At 39.4% G+C, this 18,165-nt stretch overlaps 1 protein-coding gene and 2 long non-coding RNA genes across 3 annotated transcripts; all 3 read right to left on the minus strand.

Annotated features, from left to right (window-relative positions):
• Positions 1-2,810: 2,810 nt before the first annotated feature.
• On the minus strand, positions 2,811-4,148 carry LOC146759240 (uncharacterized). The gene is made up of 2 exons (XR_014932241.1): positions 4,010-4,148; positions 2,811-2,995 (listed from the first exon to the last, which is right to left on the minus strand). It is a non-coding gene; the product is annotated as an uncharacterized LOC146759240 (long non-coding RNA).
• Positions 4,149-4,695: 547 nt separating this feature from the next.
• LOC146759241 (uncharacterized) lies at positions 4,696-10,146 on the minus strand. The gene is made up of 3 exons (XR_014932242.1): positions 9,300-10,146; positions 7,774-7,893; positions 4,696-4,816 (listed from the first exon to the last, which is right to left on the minus strand). It is a non-coding gene; the product is annotated as an uncharacterized LOC146759241 (long non-coding RNA).
• Positions 10,147-11,982: 1,836 nt separating this feature from the next.
• LOC146759242 (kinesin-like protein KIF20B) lies at positions 11,983-17,308 on the minus strand. Its single transcript, XM_085510328.1, has 4 exons — positions 17,096-17,308; positions 13,448-14,652; positions 12,869-13,007; positions 11,983-12,138 (listed from the first exon to the last, which is right to left on the minus strand). The coding sequence occupies exons 2-4, from the start codon at positions 14,326-14,328 to the stop codon at positions 11,983-11,985; spliced, it is 1,176 nt and encodes a 391-aa protein (XP_085366454.1). The 5' UTR covers positions 14,329-14,652; positions 17,096-17,308.
• Between the last annotated feature and the right edge of the window lie 857 nt (positions 17,309-18,165).

An 18,165-nucleotide genomic window follows, 5' to 3' on the forward strand; every position in this document is an offset into this window, starting at 1 on the left:
GGGGGGAGGTTGGGAGGAGGGGGCAATGGAAGTGAGAATAGCCTTCATGTGCAGAGATGTAGGAAACCTGAAATCCCAGTGTTAGCACTGGACACCTGGAGAGAAGGAGGTGAAACTGAAATAGGATGTTAGTAGTTTTTGTAATGATGAGAGTTTGGAAAGTGAGAAAGTTTGGGACAGACACAGGCTGGAGGAGTAAGGACTGGCAAGGTATAACAGGGATGTCAGGACTGAAAGGAGGTGAACGATATGAAAACAAAACAAAACTGCTTGACAAACAGATAGTAAGGGAATTGGTGATAATAACAGCTGTTACTGTTGTGGTGCCAGAATAGGGCCGTAGGACCCAGAGATCCCCTCAGGGAGAGGTGGGGGGAGTGGGGGCTTGAAGTGCCCAGGGAGGGCTCCGCCCCACTGAAAGGAAAGCAGTGTGCAAACTGCAACGGGAAATTGCATCTAGGGAAGCAGGATAAAGAGATTTATTTTCTGGTGGATATGGGTGCTTCTTACTACTCATAGATGGTTTTGTAACAGTAATAGAAGCTACTGCCCAACAAGAAAAGGTTTACGTTTTTTTTTTTGGATTAATTAAATATAAACTAAGTAGGAATACAGAAATTCTTGTACCTGCCAGGTTGTTCTGGCAAGGAATTTAATAAAACTGGAGCTAAAGGTCCAACAATATTGACTGATTAAAAACTGTAAGTCTGACATTAGCACAAATGGGGAAAAACAATGTTGTACCCCAGGAGTCACAGCAATATCAAACATGATGCACTTAGGGGTGTGGGCATCAGGGCCAAACATGAAGCCCTGAATAGAAGTTAAAAGCAAGAGATTGCCCAGTCAGGGTAAAGTGGTACCCTATAAGGATACATAACTGTAGAAGGATAGAAGACTTTCTGGAGTTTGGACTCCAATTTTGCAAAAATTTTTGATAGCAAGTGCTGTAGTTTGGTACAACACTTGAAGGCAAGTAATAGAATTGTTGAATGCATACACTCAGTGGTGGCAAATCCATGCACTTTATTAACCCAGTTAAGGAATGAATAGGTGGAGTTTACCTTCTGGATTTGAAGGATGTTTCTTCTGCCTGCTTTCTGTATCATGGCTTTACAAGTCGGTGTGCAGGTTTGGAGGAGCTCTCCCCCTTGCACCCGGCGCTGCGCAACGCTGGAATAAACATACCTGCTTTACAACCCATCTCTGGATTATAGAGTTTGATTCCGCAAGTCAGCTAAACATTTGTGGTTGGTTTTTCTTTTCCCTAAACAAAGCAACCTGTTTTCTGCACTTGCTGTGCCTTACGAAAATGCACAGGAATTAGGCAAGCCTGAGACTCACCAAACACCACATGTGACATTTTGTAAAAGGTCAGTTTTGCAGCAGAGAACCACATATAATTATACCAAGTGTGCAACTACTTTTCCCATGCAGCAGCAGGCAGCAATGAGGCTGTTCTCATAATAAAAATACCATTTGAAAAGTAGTGTAATTAAGTGTATATCATGATGTACCCAGTAGCAACGAGAGCTCTGTTAACAGCTTCTGGAACAAGTAGATCACTCCCATCCCCTGCAATGACTTTGCCTCCAATATCGCGTGGCTGATAAATTGCAGTCTTCTGGATATGAAATATTTGCAAGTAATTTGCAAACTGCAGCTAATCAGAACCGTCTTCCATATTGTCACCAACCACTTCAGGCAGCATTGTTCCATTTTGACATCTGGCTATGAGGCATTCATGCACGGCATTCACATACATAGGTCAATAAATAGGAGGGAGGGTGATTTCAAGTACTTATGCTTCCATCAGTTTCTTCTGTGTACCTGTGCAGTAGCTGCCATCTCACCTGGTAGGTACGAATGCTGTTTTCTACTCCAGGTCAATAAAAGCCTCCATGTTGACATCCACATGCAGATTTGTCCAGATAACACCATGGAGAAAAGCTTCTAAAAGTCAGTTCAAGTTTTTAATGAGATTGCTGAGCATAAAACCACATGATTCCCATGATTTTTCACAGATTGTTTTCTGCAAACCTGGATCTCACAAGCCTACAAGCAAGGAGAAAGCTTATCGGCACAGCAACAGATAGTACGATTGTGGGTTTTTTTAAATACAATCAGTATATTGTTCTATCACCAGCTGCTTTTAAGGCAATTCACTCCCATCAAACTCTCAAATATTCACCCAAGTCGGCTTTCATCCATGTTTTTACCTCCTGAGCAATTGAATCTATAGGAACTATTGGACTTGGAGACAACACAAGGACATACTGCCAGCTGAGAACCTTTCAGCTAATTCATCCAAGAGCATCTAAAGGTTTGAAGCTCACTGAGGGGGAGAACAGTATTTGGGATATTAGAATTCCCCCCAAATGTATTGGGTTTATTTTTCTAAGTTTATTAAGTTAAAGCTGAATTTGCACAAGTGAGGGAAAGCACCTTTCTTCCACACTGAGGAATTGGCACCATCTTCTCTCCAAAGAAAATTCTTTAAAAAGATCCAAAAATTAAGTATACATAAATATTAATGTGTATTCATGCTCTTCTCTCTGCCAGAGTTCTGCTAAGTACACCAGTCACGTGAAAAAAGCAAGCCAGGCCATCCTGAACAAGTACAGTTATTACTGCACAATGGGTAAATAGCAATCAGTCCCAGAGATACTGTTCCTATACAGGGGAGGCAAGACAAAAATAAATAAACCCTTAACCACAATAAAATCCAAGCCCAGTTAAAGAAAGCTTGTATTTATTTCAGCCTCAATGGAGTCAGTTTGAAACTGTCAGAGAGACACTGTACACCTATATACAAATTTAAGAACACAACGGAGTAACTGTTACTGTTTATTAACAACCAGTTTTAATACTACGATAAAAGTATGTCCTGAGAAAGGGGAACAAACATGCTTCTTCAAGGTTTTTTAGCTGTTCTGGATCTCAGCCGTCGTTTGATGATCAGATGATCACTTTCCTTCTTTTGTTCCTCAGATTCCTGAAGAAAACATTTCAAAAGTTACTCATCTTTTCGCACAAGACTGACAAGCTCTTCTTGACCCATGCAAACATATTTCTTCCCCTAAATGGATTTCAGAATGGCATTTGCTTATTATATTTTATTCAGAAAACTATGGGATATCGAGATCATTTTAATGCAGCTTAATCACAAGGAACAAATATGGAGAATGTACAAAATCCTGTTTATCTTAAAAAAGCACACACATCTGAGGAAAGCCTGAAGGCAGCTTTCATTTTGAAATACTTGTTTTCAAAAGAGTATTATAATACTTGTTTTGTGAAACATGAAGCGTTCAGAAAACATTTTTAGCCTCAATCCCTGTAGCTATGACTTGCCCAGAATTTCAGTTCTCGGTTCAGTTCCATGTTCTCAGAACTACAGTGAGAGAAGAAATTGTCTCATCTTCTTCATCCTCTAACCAAAAAAATGTAACATTTTGGTTTCTGCCCCTATCATTCGTCAAATCATCAAAAAATTCAGAGGGATATTACAGTATGGGCAAATGATCACATTGCTGAACAGAAAAAGGACTCTAATATAATTAAAAGATGCAGTTCCAACAGAGCAAGAATGTTCTTAGCACAATAGCTGCCGACAGAGTCATGAAACTGGCACATCAGATCCTCTGCAAGTTGGCTTAGACAGGAGATCATAGTTTAAGCATACCTAAAAAGCTGTCTAAGTTGTGCTCTAGAAAAGCGTGTAGTAGAATAATCCCACTCCAACACACTGAAATTATCTATGATTCCAAATTAGAAGACATCTCCGTGATTGCTACATCACCTACTTAGTAAACTGTAAGCCAGCCAAACACAGAGATCTTTGAGGACAAACTAAAACAGAACAGCAGGAAGACCAACAAGAATGACTTGGTAGAATAAAGAAATACCTCAGTACTTTCAACCTCCTCCTGCAAATAGATGAAACCTCCAGTCTGTTTGGACTCCTTAGTAGTTTATTTTAATCCAAGACTACAGTATAATCGCTTACCGAAGAAGCAGGTATATCTAGAGGGCCAGAAACGAGAGTGGAATACAGCTTCCTTTTGGATCGTTTTGGCTTGGTCTCTCCTTCTTCGAGACTTTCAGGTTCGTTTGATTTAGGAGAACTTACTGCTGACATCAGCTTCTTGGCTAGAAGAAATTTCTTTTGATACATAAACCAATCAACTTACTGGTTTTGTGAGTCTTTAAATCACTGAATGCAAAAAAAGCTTCGTAACAAACTTGGTTTATAAATGACACGTAAAATTTAAGTGAAAATACTCAGAAATTGTATTTGTTCATCGAGGTTCTTTATTGCTTCTATAGCTGAAACTGTTTATAGCTTCAGGTACGGCAGCTTAAAGCTCGCATTAAAATGGAGTATGAAAGACAATCATGGCTCAGAAGTCGCTGGAAGTCAGAAACTTCAGCAGGAGTTAAACAACAGGCCTAACTTTCGTGCTGACAGAAGCACAAGACAGAACCAACTTTCTCTGTATACTTGTAGGTTTTCACAAATGTAATAATGAATCTCTGAAGAGATGAATAAATGCATTTACTTCATAAATCAAAGGACAACTTAACATGGCAGACAAGTCTCAGAACACATACATTAATAGCCTACAGCAGAAACAAGCCATTCTACAATGTCTAGAAAACATGGAATAAAACTTATTCTACACCAACCTTTAGAGTGTATAATAGAAGGAGAGCTTTGAATAAAATCTCCAACTTTTTGCAGTGTTTCATCCTTCTTTTTAGTCAGTCTTGAAGCATGTACTCGCTTTCTCAGGAAGTAGTCTTTTCCGGATTTCTGTTCAACAGAGATGTGAACATGTGAAACAAGAGCATTGTTTAAACTTCATTTTAGTTCAACGTTATTTTAAGTTGACATTTTGAGCTTTACTACTGACACCTCTGTTCATTATGCTGATGATACCACAACGGCAAGTAATGTAGACAATTTTATACCCTTTAGGGAGTTGTCAAAATCTCAGCTATTTCAAGGCATACGTTTCTTAAAGTTTCTTAATAAGGCAGTAGTTTCTTTAAAAGTAGCTCCCAAGCTGTGGAGTTGTTTCTTACATAAGCTGTTCTAATTACATAAAATAAACAAACATACAAAACAGAAGACAACAGATGGGAAAAATCTACTACTCATACTCTGACTATACCAAGGATACTGCTATCACATGTGAACATCTGTTTTTAATAACTGCCATGCATATTAATGATATGAACCTTAGTTTAATACAAGGGCTTCACTTACAAAAGCACACGATAATACACTAAAGCTTCTCTTCCCAACTATTCAGTGTGCAATATCCTTCCCTCCAAATCATTACACAGTACAGCCATTACAGGCTCTGGGGACAGACTGACTTGCCCTTTGGTTAGCTTATGGAATTTAATAGGAAGAGCTCATAAGCATGTAAGATTCCCATTCAGGTATACACATAAGGATAAGACACTGCTTCTTTCGTGTGACCACACAATTACAGGACGTCCCAAGCTAGCTTCAAAACTAGAACAAAAACCAACCATTTTCTCGTCACTTGCAGAGGGTGAATTAAAAGCCATGACAGATTTTGTATTTTTCGTGTTCTCACTTTTCACAAAATCCTGGGAAAATAAGACAAGTTTCAGCCATGATTCTTTTGGAAAGAACAATTGATGTCACAAAAGTGAACACTTTAAACACTTTTGCTAATAGTAGGGAAGTATTTGCTAGTGGTAACTATTCCACTGTAAATCAAATAATAAATAAGCATTCAATTATAAAAACAGGACATTAAGATATCAGTATTAGACATCTCATGATGTCTAAAAAGCTGATTTATGTCTACAGGTTACAAAGAAAATACACAATGGAGTTAAGAGAAATTCCCTTCTCTTAAACCATTATCACTGAGCTTGGCTATTAGTTTTGTTCATTAAAGCAGTTCATTGATTAAATTCTTCAACTACTTTACTGAGGTAGAAATAGCATTTTTTTAATGCTTAAATGAGAATGGTAAAAAGGCATCAGATATTTTGTTTTCTGTTGGGTCTAGGTCATACCTCATCCATGTCATCACTTCTTTTCTTTTTTGCCTTAGGCATTTTCACTCCTAAAGGTATCATGCTGCCGTGCTGCTTTATCTCCATCTTATCAGGTTGCAGAGGTGTCAGTGGGATTTCCAGCTCCGGTTTTGGGAACCGACTAGTTTTGCCATTTTCTGCGGACACTCCAGAAGAGTCGAGGACAGTTTCCAAATGCTCCTGATAGCACAGAAGAATTTTAAGTGCAAGTGTTAAGGTAGCCATGAGATTAAAAAGCTATAAAGCATCTGGAAAAGGATATGTAAGCATTCGATTTTCCTGCTGTAAGAACACTTGTAACAGAAGGAGTCTATTTCAGTTACAGCAGAGTTTTACCCTTCTTTCCTAGAACTTGTTACATTTAAAATTATTTCCAATCTATGATCACAAAAAAAGTTCTCCATGTTAAACTGAGCCTGATACTTTACAAGTCATTTTTTCTCAAGGGCACAGACAACTACACTTTTTTTTTAATAGAGAATGGTGGTAGAACTGACACGATTTTCTTCATGTCAACTCTGCTGCGTCAGAACTGGGCAGGAACAGGAGCATTTGATTCAAGTGTTCGATTTACTTCCAGCTTAATCTTAGGGAATTTGCCCTTCCTCTTCTACACTAGAGATGTTATTTACATAAGTAAGGTCCAGCTGGCAAGGTGCAAGCCCAGTACAAGTCATTGAAGAACTCCATTGCTATCTTTTCCCTGGAGAGAATACAGACATTCAAGCAATGACACCGTACTTAAGCTGAAGGCTATCATGTACCTGCTCATGGTCAAATGGCAGCAAATGCACAGCTAAGTGACAGGGAAATGTCAGTATGCATATCCCCAGCAGCACTTACTGTCCACAATCCACCCAATCCTGTTTTTCTCAACAGGAACAACAAAGTCAGAACTGAGATCACCTGGACTCCTCCTTCTCTATGGCAGGAATTCAGCTAGCATATCAAAAATGAGTTCAGATGCTGGTTGAACACATGGAAGACAGGCTGCTGGGGACATCAGAAAATGGTAGATGGCTGCTTCTACTGCTGCTAGTAACTAGCAAACTCCAGTGTCCCAAACACAGACTAGCAGCTTTTACTACTTACACTGTTCCCACCCCCTGAGGGGAGTCTTCTTCCTCTCAAAAAGTTACCAAAGATTGTAGAAAGACAAAAAGTAGTCAGAGCCACTTTATCAGGCTCTGCTAAGAATCTGAATGGAGTATCACCACCCAGTGTATTTCCAAGAATTAAGTTGGTTAATAAATACTTTGTTTTTAAAATATATGTAACTGCTATTTTATGAAAGTTAGCAATTAAAAACTTATATAGGAATGATTAACATCATCTGCTAACAAAACAATATCCAGAAATCCTGCAGAGGAAGAAAATAAGTTCAATTTGCTGTGCCCGTTTCAGTGGCTCCATGAATTTTTTCCTAGTAACTTATCTAATCATGAGCCACTTCATAAGCATTAACATGAGGAGAGTTTTCAACAGCACCTGACAAAAATTCATCACATAATTGTTTCAACAGCTTTTATTCCTATCAAAGGCTATAAAAACAGGTGATCTGATCACCTTGAAAGGGATAAATAAATTAAAACTTGGGAGTTGTTTAGAGAACATGAGATCTTTTCCTACTCATTCCTTATCAAAAGCAATACAATCACAACATTTTCAGATCTGAAGTTTCATACTAACCTCAGATTCATTTAATGAAGTGAGGCTCCTAGTACATCGACGTGACAAATAATTGTCTTCAGCTTTGCATCTTAATGGAATACTTTCTCCAGTTTTAGTTTTGCTTTGTTGTTTCCTAGGCTGTAAATATTTAAAAGGAGTAAAGATTAGGCTATGCATTAGACCTCCAAAATATCTCGAGTTTTCTAAAGTTACAGTGTAAAACCTCAAGCTCAGACGCCACATGAACACGTAAGCTGAAACACAGCACAAGTGTGGGAAGGTAGTAACATCTATTCATTGTGTGATCTTCAGATACACACTACTGGGTCTCACTAACAGTCTCAGGCAGTATTCTGCCTCCAAAAGAGAGAAGAACAAAAAGGGGTTAACAAGATGTTAAGTACTGACTTTCTATAAATATAATCATACCTTTTCATTTACAGAGTCATTCCTTCTACTTTGTCTTTCTTCAAGTAAAGGTATTTCTGGCAAACACTGAGGGCTACTGTGGTTAATGCGTTGTTTTAATTCCTTTATAAAGTCATCTTTGTCAGCCAGTTCTTTTCTTAACTCTTCTATCACAGTTGCATTATCCTAATAAACAGTAAAAACTGCTGAGTTGTGGGATTGTCAAAAGGAATTAACACACACAAGCAGTATTGCAATTACTTAGTAGCATCAGTTTTAGAATTGCAGGCTAGAACACTTAACTATTCAAGAACAGTAACATTTCACGGATTTGTACGGTCACTGTTACAAGTGCAGTAGTCACAGAATTGCCTGGGAAGTTGTAATACAATATATTTTGATTCTTCTATTTTACTTATGTGCTTCAGCCTTCATCTCTCTTAAGATATAATAACCCGAGCATTTATTTGTTCCCAAATCCTCGGTACTGTGAGAAAGTCGGCAGTTGTAGGGGAAGTTTTGCTATGAGAACATCTTTCTTCTCAGAGAAAGTGAATCCAAACATTCTCAAAAGTGCACAACTCATTTAGTCTTCTGTTTAGCTTCTGAAATTCTATGCTACGGCTTAGATTGGCTATCCTGATTAAAAGCTGGATGTTGAAATAAGAAATGCAACTTCCAGAGATCATCCCCCCTCTGCTTTTTGATGCTTCCCTTAATCTCTCTCCACGTCCCCTTCTGTCTTTTCATGCCATTGTAGATACTACCTCAGAGAAAGCAAAGAAAGTAAGAAACCTGAGACAGAACTACTGTCTGAGTATTGAGCCTAGCTTGGGATCCGGAAATGCTGTGAATTATCAGAAAAAGCTACAGATGTCCAGTCTGACTGTAGGATCATAAGCATCAAACTGACATCTGCTTATCTGAACTACTGAAAAAATTGAAATTTTAGTAATTAACAGAAATTCTGTTTCTGAAGAACAAAAATAAAAGCTGGTTCTTTTTTTGGTTAGTTGCACATGATGTCAATACGACAGTGTTCAAGAACAGAACCACACCCAGAATACAAAGAGCAGGTACAGGAGTTTTACAGAATTTATGGGTAGCTAATCAGGTAGAAGGAAAGGAGAGCTGACCTTGCTTGAATCCTTTAAGGCAGATTGTTTCAGTTCTGCTATTTCTGTCTCTTTTTGTATGACATTAGAAGCCAAAGTTTTGAGCTGTTCTTTCAAAGCTTCTACTAACTGATCTCTCTCCTCACGCCACTTTTGAATCACAGAATCACACACAGAATCACAGAATTACCCGGGTTGGAAGGGACCTCAAGGATCATGTAGTTCCAACCCCCCTGCCTAGCAGGGCCACCAAACATACGCATTTACTAGATCAGGTTGCCCAGGGCCCCGTCCAACCTGGTCTTGAACACCTCCAAGGACGGGGCATCCACAACCTCACTGGGCAGCCTGTTCCAGGACCTAACCACCCTTCTAGTAAAGAACTTACCCCTAACATCAACCTAAATCTTCCCTCCTTCAACTTAAAACCATTTCCCCTAGTCCTGCTATTATCAGCCCTTTCGAAGAGTTTACTCCCCTCCTGGATGTAAGTTCCCTTCAGGTACTGAAAGGCTGCAATGAGGTCACCCCGCAACCTTCTCTTCTCCAGGCTGAACAAACCCAACTCCCTCAGCCTGTCCTCATAGGGGAGGTGCTCCAGCCCCCGATCATCTTTGTGGCCCTCCTCTGGACCCTTTCCAAAATTTCCATATCTTTTTTGTACTGAGGGCTCCACACCTGGACACAGTACTCCAGATGGGGCCTCACAAGAGCAGAGTAGAGAGGGACAATCACCTCCCTATCCCTGCTGACCACCCCTCTCCTGATGGAGCCCAGGATCCCATTTGCTTTCTGGGCTGCCAGAGCGCACTGCTGGCTCATGTTAAGTTTCTCATCTATCAGGACCCCTAGGTCTTTTTCAGCTGAGCTGCTCTCAAGGACAACTCCTCCCAGCCTGTACAGGTGCCTGGGGTTCTTCCGGCCCAAGTGCAAAACCTTGCACTTTGCCGTGTTGAACCTCATTAGGTTCACCCGAGCCCAGCTTTCCAGCCTGTCAAGGTCCCTCTGAATGGCATCTGTTCCCTCCACCGTATCGACTGCACCACTCAGCTTGGTGTCATCAGCAAACTTGCTGAGGGTGCACTCCATTCCCTCATCGATGTCATTAATAAAGATGTTAAAGAGCACCGGTCCCAAGACAGACCCTTGAGGGACGCCGCTCATTACCGGCCTCCACCTGGACATAGAGCCATTGACCACCACCCTCTGTCTGCGGCCTTTCAACCAATTGCTTATCCATCTAGTTGTCCACCCATCAAATCCACCTCCCTCCAATTTGGAGATGAGGATGTGATGGGGGACCATGTCAAAGGCCTTGCTCAGGTCCAGGTAAATGACATCGGTCGCCTTCCCTTCATCCACCAACGCCGTCACTCCATCATAGAAGGCCACAAGATTAGTTAAGCATGACCTTCCCCTGGTGAAGCCGTGCTGGCTGTCTCGGATCACATGCTTGTTCTTTATGTGATCAAGCATGTTGTCCAGGAGGATCTGTTCCATAATCTTCCCAGGCACAGAGGTGAGACTCACCGGCCTGTAGTTACCCGGGTCGTCCCTGCTCCCCTTCTTGTAAATGGGAGTGACATGACCCTTCCTCCAATCATCCGGGACCTCACCTGACAGCCACGACTTCTCAAATATGATGGAGAGCGGCTCAGCAACCACCTCAGCCAGCTCCTTCAGGACCCTGGGATGCACGCCATCTGGCCCCATAGACTTATACTCATTCAGTCTAAGAAGGCACTCTCGGACTTGCTCTACCCTTACAGTGGGGAGGGATTTACCTCCTTGGTCCCCACATGGAGGGATGGGGGTGCAAGACTTAGGGACGTGAAAAAGACTAGAATCCTGGCCATCAGTGAAGACCGAGGTGAAGAACTCATTCAGCACCTCAGCTTTCTCTTCATCTGTTGAAGCCATTTCTCCTTTTGAATTTACCAGAGTAGGCACGCCCATTTTGGCCTGTCTCTTCTGGCCAATGTACCTGTAGAAGGTTTTCTTATTGTTTTTCACATCCCTCGCCAAGTTCAGTTCTGCCTGTGCCTTGGCTTTCCTGATCCCACATCTGCAAGTTCGGACGGCATCCCTGTATTCTTCCCGGGTGACACAGCCTTGTTTCCAGAGCTTGTACACCCCTTTCTTCACCCTCAGTTCTCTTAGCAGGTCCTTGCTGAGCCATGCCGGTTTTCTACCTCTCCTGCCCACTTTCTTAATCAGGGGAATGGAGACCTCTTGTGCTGCCAGAAGGGCATCCTTGAACAGTAGCCAGCTCTCCTCAACGTCCTTATCTTTGAGGGCAGCGCGCCAGGAATATTTTGAATATTATGGTCCTTTTCCTCCAGCTCCTATATTTCATGATGAAAGAAAAGCATACACAGTAGAAACAAGCAGAATCGTTAAGACAGCCTAGAATTAATAAGTTTTTCATCTAGCATAAATAAGGACACAAGCTGATAAAAAGAGTTTATGGTAAGACATTTCAATTAACATATCGTGATGTCACTCAACAAGATCAGGTTATATGCATGTATTACATATGTATTTACTATGCAGATTATTGTATTTAAAGCAATCTGCCAGTGCTCTGTAGTGACTAATTATTTGAATATCTTTCATGGTCTACCGCTAATTTCAGTTGGCCACTTTCATTTTGCTCCAATTTTTTTTTTCACCTTTTCCCTGTTGCTTGGAAAACCTGCATCATTCATTTAATAAAAGTTAAGAGCAAGAAAAATACCTGTTTAAGTTGTTGGATAGTATAGTCTTTATAATCCAGCTCATCCTTAAACTGGTTATTAATCCTTTCAAGTTCTTCCATCCTGTTCCTGAGGGATTCCTCCACAGAACGCATCGTGGACACCTGTAATGTAAGCACAGCTCACGGTTCATTAAAAGACTTCTGTAATCCAACCTGGCCAAATACTTCTTTGTTAAATAAAGAGGAATTCACAAACAAGTGCTGAGTAGGAAAACGACAGCAAGTGCAAGGTTACCAAGGAAGACATGAATTCATTTTTAAGCTTCAATTTTCCACCCCAAGCACACCCAATAAACTTTCAGACTAAGATCCTGCAAAATGGGTTTTAAGATATCTTCTTGTTTAATAATTAAATTTTAACTATTAACATCACTGAAGCTGAAATTGAAGAAAAAAAATATACATGCTTATATTAAAGAGCCTCTGGAAATTAGTCTATTTCTCTTCAAGTAAATAGCATTCTTCTTCCCTGTTATCAGCGTTTTTTCACAAGACTTAGGTTTTAGGCTTTGGAGTTACCACGGATACCAATGGCAAGTCACCAGTAACGTAGAGATAATAACAAGTCCCCTCCAGAGGCAGATTAGCTATTCTCTTCACAAACCTTATTCCAGACTACTAACCAACTTTACTTTCCTCTGTTCATTATCTATGTGAAACCATGTTTTAACTTCTGGTCCCCTCTAGAGCTTCAATGGCAACTTTACCTAAGATTTGCTGCTAGCCACACTAGTGTGAAATTTCCAGCTTCATAGTTAAAGTTTGAGAAGTTTTAACAGCAGAAAGCCAAGCATAATCTTACAGAAAAAAAATATCTCAGTTGACTACAAACCTCGCTTTGTACTTGCTGAATTTGTTTCTCGGCATCAGAATGTTTGTCTTTTAGATCTGCATACTCTTCTTCTTTCCTCTGCAAATCTTTTTTCAAATTCAGTACAAGGGCAGAACTCTCAGAAAGAATATTTTCTAGCCTTATGTTAAAAATAAAGAGACAAAGAACATTACTGTTACACATCTCATGGAAACAGCAATTACAGCTTAATCCATGCCCTGCCTGTTGGTTTCTATTTGTAAATAGACTCTTAAATCTATCTAGACCAGTAACAAGATTTAAACAATTACTTTTGAATTTCAGCTTGCTTCTCATAATCAGATGCTGAAGCAATAAATTATTCAGATGCTATTCTGAGGGATGTACAACAAAACCACCAGCAATCCCCATATTATTCTTTATTTCCTTGCACACTCCTGTTTTCCCTTGGAACTCAAGTAGCATACCAAAGCATCCTAAAGTAGTAGTTTGGCCATTGATAAGCATGCAGATGCATTAAGTCGAAGGGATGTTCCCATTAACTATTTTTAACTCTAGTTCATTCTCAAAGGGCTGTAAGTTAACTCAGTGGTTACTTACGATTCTATACGTTGCACTTTCTCCATTTCACTCTTTTCCTTTTCCCAAAGAGACTGTTTCATCTGCTCCAAGCTGTTTTTCAGCTGCAGAACTTCTTGAATCAGATTTGCTTCTTTGCTACTTAACTCTTCAACCTTTTTGTCTGCATTTGCAGACTTCTCCTGCAGAGTTGCTGTAACTGTCTCTAGATTAACAATAATAGATTCTTTTTCTTTAAGTAATTCATTGAGTTTTGACACATTGTCTTCCATTGTCTTGGAAGCCTCCAGGCGATATTCAAGCTCTCTTATTTTTACCTCACAGTTGGCAACTTCCTCCTGAAGTTGTGCAATCACTCTCTGATCTTCTGCAGTCTTTTCTTCAAAGTCCTGAGTTTTCTTTTCTATTTGCTCATGTAACTGATTCACAAGATCATCTTCCTGACTAGTGTGAGTTGTAATCTCACATAGCTTCATTACAAGTTGACGATTATGATTTTCAGCATTATTCAGTCCCGCCTTTATGTTTTCGTTGTCTTGAAGCAGTGCTTTGATGTGCTGACTTTTTTGTGAGGAAACATCAACAATACTTCTGCATACTTCCCAAATCTTTTCAAGACTATAGTTAAAGGAGAGGTCCTGCACAAGATCTGAGATGGAAGAAGTCTGTGACTGAGTGCATGCAGAACTAATTTGAGATGTCCCTGGCTCATCTTTTTCACAGTCTGAGGAATCCTTTACACTGACAAAGTCAGTACCGATGGCGTGAAACTCTAAGTGACATTTGTATAATTCATCTAATTTGGTCCGCATTTCTTTTACTTGTGACACTTTATCAATTATATATTCTTTGGCAGCTTCTATGTTGTTAGTTAGTTGGGCATTTTTGTCTTCTAGTGTCATATTTATAGATTTCTGTTCATCCAGTTCAGAAGCAATTCCCCAATAGTCAGCTTGACCCTGCAGAATTTGTTCACGGAGGGCATCAGCTGTTTCTTCAGAAAAAGAAAGCTCAATACGCAGGCTTGTTACCTGCTTACTGAAATCTTCTTTTTTTATTTTTTTCTCTTCTGCATTGTTCTTCAAGCACAGTTAAATGATGTTCCAAGATTTCAGTTTTTTCCCTCAGTGCTAGTACTTCCTTTCGGTACGTGGAGCACTTTTGTTTCATGTGTTCAATTTTCTTTTGCTCTACAGTGTTCTTTTTCTTTCTCTCACTTACAACTACTGTAAAACAAACAAACAAACAAAAAAAAAATAGGGAAAAGGAATGTAGCTCAGATTGATTAAAATCATTATTACATAGCAGTTCACAACACCAAGTAGCAACTTCTAAGTGAAAAACTGTCGTAATATGCAAGCCATACCCTCACATCACATAGTATTTGATACTAGTGAAGGAATTAAAGTCCTCTGAACACGTAATCAGGTGCCTCAGATTTCTATACAGAATTAACAGCAAAAGGTTTTCAGTCTGGAAGAACACTTTTACGATGGCACTACTCAAACCTTCCACTCCACACCAGTAGAAAATCTAATTAGATTTAAGAAACATGGGAACGAGATAGATAATTCACAGCTATATTCTTTCTATCTTCCGTGCTTCAGCAATCCCTATAAGGCAGCCAGGAATCACTCCATCTACATCTAAATGGTAGATAAACAGTTCTCTAAGAAATTTCATTCCAACTCACAGTCCTCTTACTTTCAAAAGAAAGATAAAACTCTGGACAAGTTGATCACTTAAGTGTTGATATCTGTCTCTCTTATTCAGTTGATCTCTAAACAAAATATGAGGATTCCTACTTCTGTCCACACTTACTCTTTTGCATATAAAGTTCACTCATAAAGTTGTACAAATTTGCAGATTCAAGTTTCCATAAATATTCCATTAGCTTGGGGCTGTTTTTTTCTTTAACTGGTGAGCAATTAGCTAAAATCACATGCATTTTCTTTCTATCAAAAGCGACTTCTGCTGTATTTCATCATTGCTTTAGAATCCAGTTACGTCCATTCCATAATATGCATACTTTAAGTATTAGAAAAATAAATATAAGTCAAGACTTACTAGGGATTGTGTCAACACAACAATATATTCCATGGTGATTCTTGTACAGTCCTTTTATTACTACAACTACAGAAATGCAGAATTTTATAGCGCCCATGTGCAGCCTGCATTACATACAGATTCACATGTACTGCATGGAAACAGCCTCTTAACTCATCTAAGGAGTTTTATATACAGCCCTCAACTGATTTAAAAGTCATACTGAAGAAACAGCAGTGGCGTATTCCACCCCAAACCAGGTTTTGGTTTTGATTGCTGCTCCCAGCAACACTAGTGAGGGGAATATGATTTATAAGTAATCTAAACGCTTTATGCTGAAAACAACAAGCAAGCACTAAAGCAAGATAAATAAGACTAGGGAGAAGATGTGTAATGTTCAGTTTAGAAGCTCCTTACACAGGAAGTAGGGAAAAAGCATTATTACAGAGCATAGGAAACAAGACCTAAAAGCTCAGAGAATGGTGTAAATACCCTGAACTTGAAGCTGAGATAACCTAGCATCTCCTAAAACACTTTTGCTCGTGCTACTTATATAACTAATTCTACAAAAGAACCAGCACAACATACCTGTGCTCATTGTTCTACTGTGTATATTTAACATAGCTAAAGAATACATATTAAGCAGTTTTTGAAATTGGACGCTATTAATACTCACAAATAGAAGAAAATTTTAACATGATTGAATACTCAGTACTTCTTAACAGAAAACTTCATGCTGACATTGTGACTATCAGCTACCCATTTTAATTCCTATGTGGAGCATTGCTGTCATTAATTTTTAAATGAGAGCTTTGGTCATATGATTAGAACAAACCCACTACTATTTGGAGTATGGAGGAGTCCACATCCCTCCCTCAGTCTCTGGTAAGATTCTTATACGTGATGCCATTCAGTGGTCATATTAGGATTCAATATTTATGCCAAATAAAGGCAGCAGGGACAAATCATCCAAGAACAGCATCTCATCCAAAGAAGGCCTTGACTTTCTCCCTTGCACATATTTTGCAAGAGGAATACAAGAAAGGAAGGGACTACAGCTAAGTTTTAGATTTTCCCTTCTACATTGTATATGCCTTCCGTAATTCTAGGAACACTGATGCTCAGCTGTGCCCAGAAGTGAAGTTAAATGCATCAGAGCTTATCCAAACCATTTTGCTCAAATATTGCCCATGAGCGAGCAATTAGCAGGTCGTCAACAATTTTGATAGTTGCTTCAGGAAAAACAAAACAAACAAACAAAAAAAAGCACTTGAACAGCTGATGCTACTCAGAAGATCAGCAACAGCAGTTGAAACAATCCTAAAGAAACTGCTTTAAAACTATTACCAAATCTGCAAGTGCATCAACAGATGAGGAAAAAGCAGCAAAAAGGAAAAAAATAGTGCAAAAAACTTTTATTCTTAAGCATTCAAAAATGAACAGCATAGGACCTTCTGAAAAAGGGATATTTACATAACAGTTACTTCTATTTACAGTTTAACACAGTGGCTTTTCTCCTTATACCATAAGGTACACGCTTCACAGCCTTTTGCTTCCTATCCGGAATAGGAAGCAATTTATTGTTTTGGAAGACACCCTGTTCAAGGATGGAAGAAACTGTACCTTTCTTTGGAGGTGGCTCTTCCACAGTAGGCTTATCTTCATCAGTACTGCGCTTTCTTCCCACTTCCAACTCAGTTTTCTCTTGTTTCAGTGCTTTAATTGAAAGCACTGAAAATTGGCTGCTTTCAGTTCCTTTATTAGTGTTCTCTTCTGCCGGTTCTGCTTTAATGGTAGTTAAATGGTAGGTAGTCTTTTCCTGTATTGATATAAGATCAGCTACATTGAAGCTTAACAAAAGGAGCACTCAAGTCTCAGTAATCTTCTGTAGGCAAATATTTACACAAAACCATACAGCTAAAATATTTACCCAGTGACTCTATAGACATCAGTTACAAATCTCAATAGCAGACAGAACAAGTACACCTTCAGATAATGACAAGTGCAATACTCGGTAGAGTATACAAGGGAAAGCAAGAGCCTAGCAGGTTACAAAGTAAAAGACTTGCACACAATCAAGAGTTTACCAGTTTATCAAAGAATTTCCTGTTTCCAAGAAGTCAACAAAATTACAAACATGGTCAAAGAGCAAATGGTCAGCTCTCATACAAGTTCATCACATCACACTTCTGCTAAGCTGCTAAAATCACTTTCATCGTGACAGATATAATCCAACCTTAAAGCTTAGTCAGCTCTGTCACGCATATTTTAGATTGTGTCCTTGACCACAAGCGAAGCTTCCTTACTTACAAGATGACGATAGTTAAGCCATGCTGGCACTGCCAAGGACTGATTATTCATCTTTAGTAACTTATGAAAAGAAAAGCCTCAGAAGTGTTCAGGCCACACAATCTCACAGATAGAGTTGGAGCCTTGTTCTTGGAAGAAGCAATAGGTGAGGACATGACTAGTCATCACAGTCAGCTTTAATACCATGGAAATACTAAGTTGCAGTGATGCAGACAGTCAAAGACTAAGAAGGGTCAAGTTGCTAAGCTTACAAGGTTAGAGATCTGAGTGACAGAATTAACTATAAATGTTTTCAGAGCTACTTCAGGCTACCAAACATCAAAAAATGAACAAAAACCACCAGAAGTGGTATGCACACATACTTAATCAAGCTAGTCTTCACA

The sequence above is a fragment of the Coturnix japonica genome, chromosome 10 (genome assembly GCF_054131305.1).
Source record: "Coturnix japonica strain WE chromosome 10, WE-NBRP24, whole genome shotgun sequence".
Classification (NCBI taxonomy): Eukaryota; Metazoa; Chordata; class Aves; order Galliformes; family Phasianidae; genus Coturnix; species Coturnix japonica.

Excerpts from the sequence above, each read along its gene's own strand:
- LOC146759242 (XM_085510328.1), bottom strand. The coding sequence starts at position 14,328 with ATGACACTAGAAGACAAAAATGCCCAACTAACTAACAACATAGAAGCT. Across the intron at positions 13,008-13,447 it reads AAAGTGCAACGTATAGAATC|GCTAGAAAATATTCTTTCTG; the intron begins GTAAGTAACCAC and ends TTTTAACATAAG. Across the intron at positions 12,139-12,868 it reads TTCAGCAAGTACAAAGCGAG|GTGTCCACGATGCGTTCTGT; the intron begins GTTTGTAGTCAA and ends CTTACATTACAG.